This window comes from Olea europaea, chromosome 2, assembly GCF_002742605.1.
Source record: "Olea europaea var. sylvestris chromosome 2, O_europaea_v1, whole genome shotgun sequence".
Classification (NCBI taxonomy): Eukaryota; Viridiplantae; Streptophyta; class Magnoliopsida; order Lamiales; family Oleaceae; genus Olea; species Olea europaea.
Genome location: NC_036238.1, coordinates 29,496,940 through 29,509,612, shown reverse-complemented (window position 1 = coordinate 29,509,612; position 12,673 = coordinate 29,496,940). Strand labels below are relative to the sequence as shown.

At 38.9% G+C, this 12,673-nt stretch overlaps 1 protein-coding gene across 4 annotated transcripts; it reads left to right on the top strand.

Annotated features, from left to right (window-relative positions):
- Positions 1–234: 234 nt before the first annotated feature.
- Positions 235–12,392, top strand: LOC111370147. 4 transcript variants are annotated; one of them, XM_022991846.1, is made up of 16 exons: positions 235–456; positions 996–1,480; positions 1,598–1,691; positions 1,919–2,105; positions 2,195–2,450; positions 2,896–3,111; positions 3,189–3,275; positions 3,359–3,493; positions 3,633–3,746; positions 3,881–4,128; positions 4,251–4,331; positions 4,503–4,734; positions 5,213–5,311; positions 5,421–5,580; positions 11,508–11,533; positions 11,956–12,392. In XM_022991846.1, exons 2-16 carry the CDS (start codon positions 1,058–1,060, stop codon positions 12,049–12,051), a joined length of 2,454 nt encoding a protein of 817 aa, XP_022847614.1. In that variant the 5' UTR covers positions 235–456; positions 996–1,057; the 3' UTR covers positions 12,052–12,392. The 4 variants fall into 4 exon arrangements, with proteins under 4 accessions (XP_022847614.1, XP_022847619.1, XP_022847627.1 ...); XM_022991859.1 differs by having other exon boundaries at positions 236–456; positions 1,073–1,480; XM_022991851.1 differs by lacking the exon at positions 11,508–11,533 and having other exon boundaries at positions 5,421–5,606.
- Positions 12,393–12,673: the final 281 nt, after the last annotated feature.

Here is a 12,673-nt window from a genome sequence, read left to right as displayed (position 1 = left end):
ATTTTGAGAATTGATTTTTTGACCGTTAGTAGAAAAGTGGGGTTCCCCTGTGAGAGAAGAAGTAAAAAATTACGGCTAGAATAATGAAATAACGATTAAAAAATCAATTTTTTTGGATAAAAAATTTCTCCCAAACAGGCTGTATATACAAAGGAGAAATGCTTAAAAACTACTTTATTGGAACACCTCAAGTTAGATAGATTTTTAAAACGAATTCACTAATTCTCAGTTGGTAAATTTCCATGTGCATTCAGTTCAAACCTTGCCAGCCAAAACCTTGGCGGCTTCTACATATTTAATTCTGACCCTCTCCCTCACGCATAAGACAGCAATTACGTGTGTGTATTAAACTACAGCTTGTACATTCGTGTGTTTATATGTCTACATTACGTTGAATCATTGATTACTTTCCATATGGGTCCAGCTGAAAACCGATAATTTTCGCATATTCAATTGGTAATCTCTATCTGCTCTCGTGTAAATGAGTCTTCAATTTTATATAAATTTATCTCTAATTATGTGATTTTGTATGAATTTTGGCTGTATACAATGGTCGTTTAGGTTATTTGATCTTTGAAAATGGCCTGTAGAGATCTAATGAATGTTTTGCATTGTTCGTATCTGTTAATTGAGCAATTTGAATTATTCTTTTATTTAATCCCCTTTCATTAAATATTCTGTGGTTTTTCCAATTCCTTCTATAAATGAAAGCATCTTATAGTTTTTTTTTTCTTGAATATTTATGGCAATAAAAATGTTGCTTTTAAATTTACTTGCGATTCTCATGAGGGTCATGAAGTTATACAAGGGGTTTAATGAGTTGTGCAAAAGGATTTTATTTTTTACTTTTCCCGTTGTTCTTGTAATGAATATTTTAAAGAGTTTGTGATTCTTTTGTCAAATTCATTTAATTTGCTTTAATGTATATATAAGTCTCTGTCTTGTGGAAGGCTGAGTAGTAGTTGATATTTTGATTGTCTATCAACAACTCGTAGAGGACAGAGGAACAGACTGGGGTATGAAATTTTGATTTGAAGGAAAAGGGTTTACAGGGATCATGTTCTCTTCACAGAATTGGAAGTTCTCATATACCCTGGCGGCAGCTATTGGCTCGATTTTTGCATTGCTCTCGGTTGTTCATTTTTTCCTATATCCTGTGGTTCCTTCTCTTGACTACTTTAGCCTCAGTCAGGCTCAGATTTCTTGTCTACCAGTAGATGGATCCACTGAGGGAGTCAAGAAAAGCACACCTAAAAATGGATCCATTCGAGGTGGCAAGATGATTTTTCCAGCAAATGGGTCGATTCAAGTAACCAACGAGGATGCTGATCAAAACTTGCAGACAGTGGTTGATTTAAATGTCCAATTTCCAGCAGACTTGCATAATTCTGTTTCTTATCATGGCGCTCCATGGAAAGCTGAAATTGGACGGTGGTTATCTGGCTGTAATTCGAATACCAAAGTGGTGAAAATGGTTGAGGTACTATACGTTATGACCTTCAGGGATATTTCATCAAAGTTATTTCAGTTGTCCTCTTTTGATCTGATTAATGGGTTCGGAAATCAATTATGCTTACTCTAAGTAAATTGTGATCAGAAAATTGGTGGCAAGAGCTGCGAATACGAGTGTAGCGGTCAGGGTGTCTGTAATTATGAACTGGGTCAGTGCAGCTGCTTTCACGGCTTCAGTGGTCAGTCCTTTTTGATAGCTTTTTGCCTCAAAAAGTAATTTCTTCACATTCTTTTTAAATAAAGGTATCTTATTGGATATCCAATCACACAATCATTTAGTTCACTCTTGCAATTCTTGAAATATTATGTCAATCCATTTCTTTGATATCCCTGAGTAACTATTCATTCTCAAAATTTTCTCAATTATAATGTTTGGAGTTGTAATGAGGATAACCACTGGTGCCAGGGGAAGGATGTTCAGAAAGACTAAATTTAAGTTGCAACTACCCTGGATCAAAAGAGGAGCCATATGGGCACTGGGTTGTGTCTATTTGCTCGGCTCAGTGTGACACAACCAGAGCCATGTGCTTTTGTGGAGAAGGCACAAAATACCCTAATCGTCCTGTTGCTGAGGGATGTGGGTTTAAGTTAAAGTAAGCATACGTAAATTTTCAATGCACACTGCTATAATTATTGGATCGATGACAGTGCATTTGTAATAAGTTCTTTTGGCATGGAACAGCTTGCCTGCTCAACCTGGTGGTCCATCTCTGACCGATTGGACAAAACCTGATCTTGATATTTACACTACCAATACTAGTATACGAGGATGGTGTAATGTGGATCCTGCTGAAGCCTATGCTTCCAAGGTGCAATTTAAAGAGGAATGTGATTGCAAGTATGATGGTCTTTGGGGCCGATTCTGTGAAACACCGGTAGAAAGTGTTTGTATTAACCAATGCTCTGGCAATGGACAGTGCCGAGGCGGTTTTTGTCAGGTAGTTATGCTTCACATTTCAATGTGAATTTCTTTGGCTGATTCACATTGTTGTCTCATTATAATCAAGCTTTAACTATTGAGTGCAAAGATGGGGCTTCAAACACTTTGTTATAATATGTTTGAAGGCTTGTTTGGTGTAGATTTTTCTAAAATCATTTTTCCCTAGATTCATTTTCAACAACACATTCTATGTGACCCATAACTTTTCCCACTTTTCAACCACATATTCATCAATAAAAATCATTTTTTACTAGAAAAATTCTCCGCCAAACAAGCTTTAAATATTTGTATGGGTGTGTGCGCACATTTGTATATGTACTTATATAAATATTTGTAAATATCTGTTTTCTTATTATATAGTTTTTGATCATAACTATTATCTTCGGAGGGTTGAATCTGAGATGATACTCTTATATATGCACAATTTCATTGGATATCTGCAGTGTAAACGTGGCTGGTATGGAGTCGATTGCAGTGTTCCATCCGCTTTATCATCCATTAGAGAATGGCCCAGGTGGCTTCGACCTGCAAATATTAATGTTCCAGATAGTACACAAACGACGGAAACTCTTTTCAATCTTAATGCTGTAGTTCAAAAGAAAAGACCTCTTATATATGTTTACGATTTGCCTCCCGACTTCAATAGTCTTCTCTTAGAGGTGAGAATCCCTTTTCATTACTTCTCTATCTGGATAGAGAACATTTAATATTTCTATTGACTTTCTTGTCATTGCAGGGACGACATTTCAAGTTGGAGTGTGTAAACAGAATCTATGATCACAGGAATGCTACAGTATGGACCGATCAGCTGTATGGTGCACAGGTATCATTGGATCTAGATGTACTAATAAATAAAATTACTATGGTTAAGCGTGTAATACTGATCTAAAGGCTCCCTCTTGGCAGATGGCAATCTACGAAAGTATATTGGCCAGTCCTTATAGAACATTAAATGGTGAAGAAGCAGATTACTTCTTTGTTCCAGTACTCGATTCGTGTATTATAACTCGTGCAGATGATGCTCCACACTTGAGCATGAAGGTAAAGACCATTTATAAGTAAGCAATTGCATATGGAGATTTTATACCTAATATTCCATATTATTTTGTCAGTAAAATATGTTGACTGTCTGGGGACTATGAATTTTATGTTGTCACTGATGTTTACCATCAAATTCCAGGATCACCATGGGTTAAGGAGTTCACTGACTCTAGAATTCTACAAGAAAGCATATGATCACATAATGGTCCAGTATCCTTACTGGAATCACTCATCAGGAAGAGATCACATCTGGGTATGATGCCACTATTTAATAAAATATTCCGGATATTTTGTGTGAAGAACTGTAGAATTTCTCTCTCTGGTACATGAAACATATAACAATCTTTATCTCCAAACTGATGTCGTTGTCCGTATATCTCAAGACAGTCCTTTTCATGGGATGAAGGGGCTTGTTATGCACCTAAGGAAATATGGAACAGCATGATGTTAGTCCACTGGGGCAATACAAATTCGAAGTATAACCATTCAACAACAGCTTATTGGGCTGATAACTGGAATCAGATTTCGTCACAAAGAAGAGGGAGTCATCCATGCTTTGATCCAGACAAAGACCTTGTACTTCCTGCCTGGAAGCGCCCTGATGAAGGTTCCCTGAATGCTAAACTTTGGGATAGGTAGCCACATCAATCTTCATGCATTAATGCATTGAGTACAACTTGTACTGTCATGGCCATACTGTTAATTCTCATTTCTTTTATCCTTAAAAGATTATAGTGAAGGGATATTATTTATGCAGGCCTCGCGAGGAACGGAAAACACTATTCTATTTCAATGGAAATCTTGGACCGGCTTATGAACATGGAAGACCTGAAGCAACGTAAGTTATTTAAACACTCTGAGATTGTAATACGTGCTGTAAAATTTTGTGATATGATGTTGGAGGTAGCATGCTTTTTCAGTCTGGGATATCCAGTTTGCCAAATGGTCTCAATACTTCATTTGGTTTTTATATATGAAATTTAATAGGCTAGGTGGTGATGATATTCAGGTATAGCATGGGCATAAGGCAGAAAGTTGCTGAAGAGTTTGGTTCAAGTCCTAACAAGGCAGGAAAACTTGGGAAACAGCATGCAGAAGATGTGGTTGTAACTCCACTGCGTACTGATCATTATTACGAGGAATTGGCAACTTCCGTTTTCTGTGGGGTTATGCCTGGAGATGGATGGAGCGGTAGAATGGAAGATAGTATCCTGCAAGGTTGCATTCCTGTGGTCATTCAGGTTCTGTACTCGGCAACTTATATTATGCAAAAGTGCAATTCTGGGCAAGCTTAAAAATAAGTAAAAGTTCTTTAAAGTAGCTTTTTGCGCCAAACACGGTTGGATAATTTACATTTTTCAAGTAAAAAAAAAACTTGCTTATTTTCAAAGTAACTCTTACTATACTCTCAAAATTATAAGCAACGTATTTATTTCTAATTTTGATCAAATAAAAAATTCTTACTTTGAAGCTTATTTACTTACGAGTGAACTTTTTAGCGCAAGCCAATTACTACTATTTAACTCATGGTTTGCCAAATAATTTGCAACTTGCTGGTTGAGGCTCACACTGATATTTAGTTGAATATTTTGGACGTATTCCAACCATTTGAAAGCTACAAGTTTCTCAGTTGCTGTTGTTTAGAGTCTTAATTTGAATGTAATTTATTCACCAGGTTTTAATTGCTTATAATTCAATACTAGTTTTTCAATCTTCCAGGATGGGATCTACTTGCCCTATGAGAATGTTCTCAACTATGAAAGCTTTGCCGTAAGAATTCATGAAGATGAAATTCCAAATTTGATAAACATTCTGCGGGTATTTTCTTACAGTCTTCTGTTTAATTATGGAACTCACGTTGTACTATCTTGAAATTTATCATTTAATATGATAGAATCTGACAAATAGTTTGTTATAACACGTGCAGAGATTTAACGAGACGGAGGTAGAATTCAAATTGAGCAATGTGAGGAAGATCTGGCAGAGATTCTTGTATCGTGATTCTGTTTTGCTTGAAGCCGAGAGGCAAAATGCTACACTTGGACTTGTTGAGAATTGGGCCAGGAAGTTCTCTGAACTAAGTGAAGATGATGTCTTTGCCACACTCGTGCAGGTAAAAAATTCGACCCTCTAATAACGAGTACAGGCTTCCCCAAGTTTCACGGGGTGTCTTTCTTCTTGGCACAGAAAGGGACACCGTGCGGCAGTAGTCTGCTCGGCTAGACTACCTTCCGCATTTTCTCAGTCGCGTCGGGACGAAAGAAAATTTGATTACGATTTTGTAGAAAGCTTACAATAGAGAATTGGAATACATTGAAAGTAAATTGAACATTTATTGATGAAAACTGAACATTATAATTGACGAAAGCAGAAAATTACAATTGCTGGTGCAGGGGGTGGACACCAGTGAGCTTGAAAATTTTTTGAAAAACTAATACCCCCTAAAATAGCATTCTGAACAAAAACCTAAGTGACAGGAGTAGACGTTTAAAAGACGAGGAATCATACTAAACGTTTACCAATATCAAAGCTATTTTACAACTGAAATAACTATTACAATGAAAAGAAAATTACAACTCAAACTTGAAGTAATATTTACAATGTGCGGCCGAAGTTGGGCAAACTGCGGCTGCGATAGTGTCATGGGGCTAAGTAAAGCTGTGGTCCTTGACATTCTCCCCCATTTGTTTTAGCGACGTTCTCGGTGCCATCAATGCATGATATGCTTCAATTAATGGTTTGAAGGCTCCGAGATCTTTTTCTCTTTCCCAAGTATTCTCCTCGCTGCTGCATCCCATCCATGTGACCAAGTACTCCTGATGATCTTTTCTAGAAGTTCGAGTAATTCGATAGTCAAGAATAGTTTCAGCAACCTTCTTTCCAGCTTTCTGCAGTTCAAACACAGGTCGCTTTGGCTCATTTCTAGATGCGTCCTCCTTATCCGCAAAGTATGACTTCAACACACTAACATGAAGGACCTTGTGAATTTTACACCATGAAGGGAGTTCAACTCTGTATTCAACTTTTCCAATCCTCTTCACGATGGGTAATGGTCCAATGTATTTTGGCGACAATCTTGAGTCCTTCCCTCTTGTTGGTTTGTAAACATTTCTGTCGGGAAGCTTAATCATTACCAGATCTCCAACATTGAATTCAATGAAACGGCGCTTTAGATCCGCAGCCTTTTTATACTTTTTTTAAGCTTTCTCAAGATAATTCCGAGCAATTTCAATATTTTGTTTCCACTCTTGAGAAAAGTTCTTTACTTGAGGGCACTTGGTACTTCGTTCGATATCCACCGTATGAGGGAGTAGTAGATGCTGGCCAGTAACAATCTCAAAAGGACTCTTATTGGTAGAAGAGTTCTTTTGGACATTGAAGCAAATTTGGGCCGCATCCAAAAGTTTTACCCAGTTTTTCTGCGAAGTAGATATAAAGTGCCGAATATATTCTTCTAGCATAGAATTGAAGCGTTTTGTTTGTCCGTCAGATTGTGGGTGAAAACTAGAACTCATGCTCAAAGTTGAACCAAGAAGTTTGAACAACTCAGTCCAAAATATGCCAGTGAAACGAGGATCTCGATCACTGACGATGTCCTTAGGCAGCCCCCAATATTTGACAATATGTTTGAAGAAGAGTTGAGCTGTCTCTTCCGCAGATACATACTTAGGTGCTGCAATGAAAGTTGCATATTTTGATAGACGGTCCACCACGACAATGATAGTGCCAAAATCCTCAACTTTTGGCAACCCAATAATGTAGTCCATCGATACACCTTCGAATGGCCGGGTTAGGATGGAAAGGGGCTCTAGCAAGCCCACCTTTTTCTGATGATCTGCCTTATCTTGCTGACAAATAAGACAGGTTTTTACATATGTTGCAATGTCGTCCCGCATTTGAGGCCAGTAGCATGCACGTTGCAGTGGTGCACAAGTACGTTCCTCTCCAGGATGCCCTGTCGAAATTGTGTCATGGCATTCTGTAATTAGTGATTTTCTCAGATCTCCGCCCTTAGGAACATATAGGCGGTCTCCCTTTGTCTTCACTAGTTCCCCATCGAGCTAGAATTGTCGAGTTTTACCCTGCTTGATGAGGTCGACCAAATATTGGGTAGCCGTGTCCTTTTCCATAAGTGCCCGAATTTGGTCTCTAGTGTTCGTGGAGATTGCGCTCTTGAAAGAGCAGCTAAGGAACAGATGGCAGCTAAATCGGCCCGTCGACTAAGAGCATCAGCAACATGATTACTAGAGCCGGGACGATACTCTAACATAAAATTGAACTCTGAAAGGAATTCCTGCCAGCGAGCCTGTTTGCTCGATAGTTTTGGTTGGGACCTGAAGTGACTAACTGCAGTGTTATCTGTCTTCACAATAAATGGAGACCCAAGCAGATAGTGACGCCATCCTCTGAGACAATGGACTATTGCCAACAATTCCTTTTCATGCACCGAGTAACGACGTTCTGTCTGGTTTAACTTCCGGCTCTCATATGCTATCGGATGTTCTTCTTGCATGAGGACTCCACCAAGTGCAAAATTTGAAGTATCTGTATGAACTTCAAGTGGTTTAGCCATATCCGATAAGGCTAAAATCGGGTTCGTCCACATGGACTTCTTCAACCTTTCAAAAGTAGCTTGGCATTGGGATGACCAATCCCAATCCTTATCCTTCTTTGTCAATTCAGTAAGTAGCAGTGCAATTTCTGAGTAGCCTTTCACAAATTTTCGATAGTAATTGCATAACCCAAGAAATGAACGTACATCATGTACGGTTATTGGTGGTTTCCAATCTTTGATGGCTGCAACCTTCTTCGAATCCATTCGAATTTTACCTTATTCAATGATGTGACCCAAGAAACTGATAGATGTCTGAGCAAATTAGCATTTTGATAGCTTAGCATAGAGTTCAATCTCCCGTAGCCGATTAAAAACTTGTCTCACATGCTGGACATGTTCCTCCAATGTCTCGTTGTAGATTACTATGTCGTCTAAGTACATCACGACAAAATCATCTAGGAACTCGTGAAGTACCTGATTCATCATAGTACAAAATGTCGTTGGAGCGTTTGTCAAACCAAAAGGCATCACTTTAAATTCAAAGGCTCCATATCTGGTCACCACCGTAGTCTTTGGCTCGTCTCCCTCCTTGATGTGAACTTGCCAGTAGCCGGACCTAAGATCAATTTTTGTGTAATACTTCGCCCGACTCAGTCGATCGAAGCAATCCGCAACCAGTGGGATAGAATAGCTATTCTTTACAGTAATCTTGCTCAAGGCTCGATAGTCGCAGCACATTCTAAGAGAACCATCGGCCTTTTTCTGAAGCAATACAGGAGCTCCGTATGGCGACTTCGCAGGCACAATGATTCCACTCTCCAACATTTCTCCCAATTGTTTCCTAAGCTCTTTAAGCTCGGGCTGAGACATACGGTATGGTGCCCTGGCGGGAGGTTTGACACCTGAAATAAGTTCAATCTCATGATCAATCGTCTTTCTTGGTGGTAATTTCTTTGGTAATTCTTCCGACATGATATCCTCAAATTCCTGAATAAGCCTTTTAACGGGTTTTGGAATAGGACCATTCGCCTCTTCGATCTCTTCTAATCGAAGAGTGCACAAAAAAGAGGGTTCATTTATCTTGAAACCCTTACTAAATTGCATGGCTGAGATACTCTTCTCGCTCATCCTCCCAATCTGTGTATGGATGACACACGGCTTATTACCCATCATCATTAACGAATCGGAATATGGCAACACTGCTGTCTTAGTATCCCGAAAAAATTCTAATCCTAGAATAAGCTTGAAATCATCCATCTGAACTACAGATAAATTTGTCCTTCCCTCGAAAGGACCTGCTTTGATCAACACCGATTTCGCCACTCCAGCTATTGGTTGAGCAGCGGAGTTGATTGCTTTGACTTTTCCACTACCCTTTTCTAGAACAAGTCCGAGCCGCTCTACTTCGGTACATGCAAGGTAGTTGTGGGTAGTACCAGTATCCACCATAGCCCTGATTGGCTTCCCATTGATTTTTACATCAATGTACATTAAGCCTTTGGCCCTATTCGAGCCTTCGCTTCTTCCATCTTTGCTTCTTTCAATGGGACATCATCATTTTCAGCAACCCGATGCGACAGTGTGTTGCACCGATGTGAAAATGCCCCAACTACGTCCTCATCCTCTTCGGAGTCGGTCTCACTATGACAATTAGCCTGCGGGGCCTCTTGCTTTGAACTTGACCCGCCACTTGCTAATTGACAATATGCATTCACTATCCATTTTTGAGGACACTCCGACATCCGATGAGATCCTTCACATAAAAAACACTTCAATTTGGGAGTGGCATCAGTTCGGCCCTCCATTGCTTTTTCTTTGTTCCAATTGTTACTGTTGCTGTCGTTAAAATTTCCTTGACGGCTATTATGATAGTTTCCCTGAAAGCCGCGGGTGTTTTGATAGGCTTCTTCTCTATTCTGAGAGTAACGCTCTCCCCCATTTGGGTTCGAGCTGGGTCTGTAAGATCTGTTACCACCTCCAATTGCTTGATTACTCCCCGAAGGTCGATCTTTTCTAGATTCTGTTTGGTAGTCGCTCAAGCATTCAGCGGCTCCCATGGCCATGCTCAAATCAATAACCTTCTGTCTTTGAAGTTCCGTGCGTGTCCAAGGTTTCAACCCTTCCATAAAGGTGAAGAGTTTATCATTTTCCGACATATCTCAAATATTCAGCATATGCCCTGAGAAGGATTTCACATATTCCCCGATAGAGCTCGTGTGTTTCAGGTCTCGAAGTGCCCGTCGAGCCTGATACTCGACATTTTTCGGAAAAAACTGCGATCTGATCGCTTCCTTGAGGAGATCCCAAGAATCTATTCGAACCCTGTGGGCCTGAATATCAGCATATTTGGTTCGCCACCATAGTTTTGCATCTCCACCTAGATACATGGTAGTTGTGGTTACCTTTCTAGCTTCGTTTTCGATCGAAACTGCGAGAAAGTACTGTTCCATATCAAACAAGAAGTTTTCGACTTCTTTTGCATCACGTGCCCCTCCGTAGGTACACGGTTCAGGAATTCTGAGTCTAGGAGCATACTCAGGTACGGGAGCTTGCCCATTGCCCACCGCACGTTGGAGTACCCGCAATTGAGCTCTCAACGCTTCCATTTCATTCTGCAGATCAGGAATGATTGCAGCAGCTTCAGTAATTGCTGCGTAAGCCCTTTGACTTTCATCCAGTTGGATGTGTAATCCACGAATCTCGAATTCGGCCATTTCGACTTTTTCCTGGAGACCTTCCAAAGCATAGCACAACCTAGTAGTTGTCTCATTAAGCTCATCCACGCGCTGTTTAGTAGTACCCTTCTTTTGAGGCTCTACTACTTCAGTGGTGTGGGATGTAATTGGATCCATATCTTTCTTATCGAGGGACGTGAGCCGCAGCTTTGATACCAACTTTCACGGGGTGCCTTTCTTCTTGGCACAGAAAGGGACAACGTGCGGCAATAGTCTGCTCCGCTAGACTATCTTCCGCCTTTTTTCGGTCGCGTCAGGATGAAAGAAAATTTGATTACGATTTTGTAGAAAGTTTACAATAGAGAATTGAAATATATTGAAAGTAAATTGAATATTAATTGATGAAAGCTGAACATTACAATAGACAAAAGCAGAAAATTACAATTGCTGGTGCAGGGGGCGGACACCAGTGAGCTTGAAAGATTTTTGAAATACTAATACCCCATATAATAGCATTCTGAATAAAAACCTAAGTGACAGGAGTAGACGTTTAAAAGACAAGGAATCATACTAAACGTTTACCACTATCAAAGTTATTTTACAACTGAAATAACTATTACAATGAAAAGAAAATTACAACTCAAACTTGAAATAATATTTACAATGTGCGGTCGAAATTGGGCAAATTGCGGCTGCAATAGTGTCAAGGGGCTAAGTAAAGCTGCGGTCCTTGACACTTGGACTTGTTAAGAACTGGCCAGGAAGTTCGCTGAACTAAGTGAAGATGATGTCTTTGCCACACTCGTGCAGGTAAAAAATTCGACCCTCTAATAACGAGTACAGGCTTCCCCAAGTTTCAGCAAAGTTCTTTTTCTACTGCGTAAACTGAAATATTGAAAAACTTTTATTAACAATTAAGGCTATTTTTTCATTGAAGATGCAATAAATAAATTCCTTTAGCTGTAACAAATGAATTTATTTATAACAAGTAAATTTATTTAGTTCAAGCTTTTAAACGAGCTGCCTTCCAATAAGACTAATAGATCCCAGGAGGAGTTAACCTTATTCAAGGTTGTGGATTAAAATCTGTACACGAAATGCATTGTATCTCTACTTACATTCCTTTTTTCTTAATATAATGGCTTGAAAAACATTTTGCTATGTGTATCAGAATTCAAACCTTGGAATTTTTATCCAATAATAGCTGAACTGATTTCTGAATATTTGACAAGGTTTTGCACTACAAGTTACATAATGACCCTTGGAGACGAGAGGTTGTCTTTCCCAAAAAGGAGTTTGGTGTACCCGGAGAATGTGTAAGGAGGTAGCAAATAGCTGCAAGTTTCAGGAGAATGCAACTGCTAGGGGGTGGGCGGATTCTCAGCATAAAGTACAGTGCTGCTGCTCTGTAGCTTGACCGAATGCATCAAAATAAAGCTGCAGCAAAAGGAGCAGCAATTTTGAACAAGACTTGGATCATCAATCAATAGTTTCTGCAGAAAATAGAGTTTTCTTTTATTGTTCTGCCATTTGTTTGCATTGGATGGTAGGTTTCTTACTGCTATAGAAACAATATTTTAAAGAATATATACAAAATAAAGAAAAAATTCATTACTTGTTGCTTTCCACAAATATTACTTATAATGTGATTTTATAGAGGTTTTTGTAATTCTTCAAAAACATGTGTGATTGTCTTAGTTAATTAACTTGGGTGGTGTCTATGATATTATCTCAATTTTTAAATAGTGTTAAAATACTTGGACGACTTAAAATGACATAATGATATTTAAGTTATAAAATGAACTATTATCTTCTATCAAATTTACTGGATTTAAATATATTCAGTAATTGATACTTAAAGAGTCTGTTTGATGCCCGTTTTTTGCCAAAAAAAAAAAGTATTCTGGAACGGTGATTTGATGGAAAATGTCTTTTAAAATAAGGAAATTT

What these genes read in the sequence shown, in the direction of transcription:
- LOC111370147 (XM_022991846.1), top strand. Translation starts at nt 1,058, where the DNA reads ATGTTCTCTTCACAGAATTGGAAGTTCTCATATACCCTGGCGGCAGCT. An exon ending in AAGTGGTGAAAATGGTTGAG is followed by an intron (nt 1,481 to 1,597) that starts GTACTATACGTT and finishes AATTGTGATCAG; the next exon opens with AAAATTGGTGGCAAGAGCTG. An exon ending in CTGCTTTCACGGCTTCAGTG is followed by an intron (nt 1,692 to 1,918) that starts GTCAGTCCTTTT and finishes CACTGGTGCCAG; the next exon opens with GGGAAGGATGTTCAGAAAGA.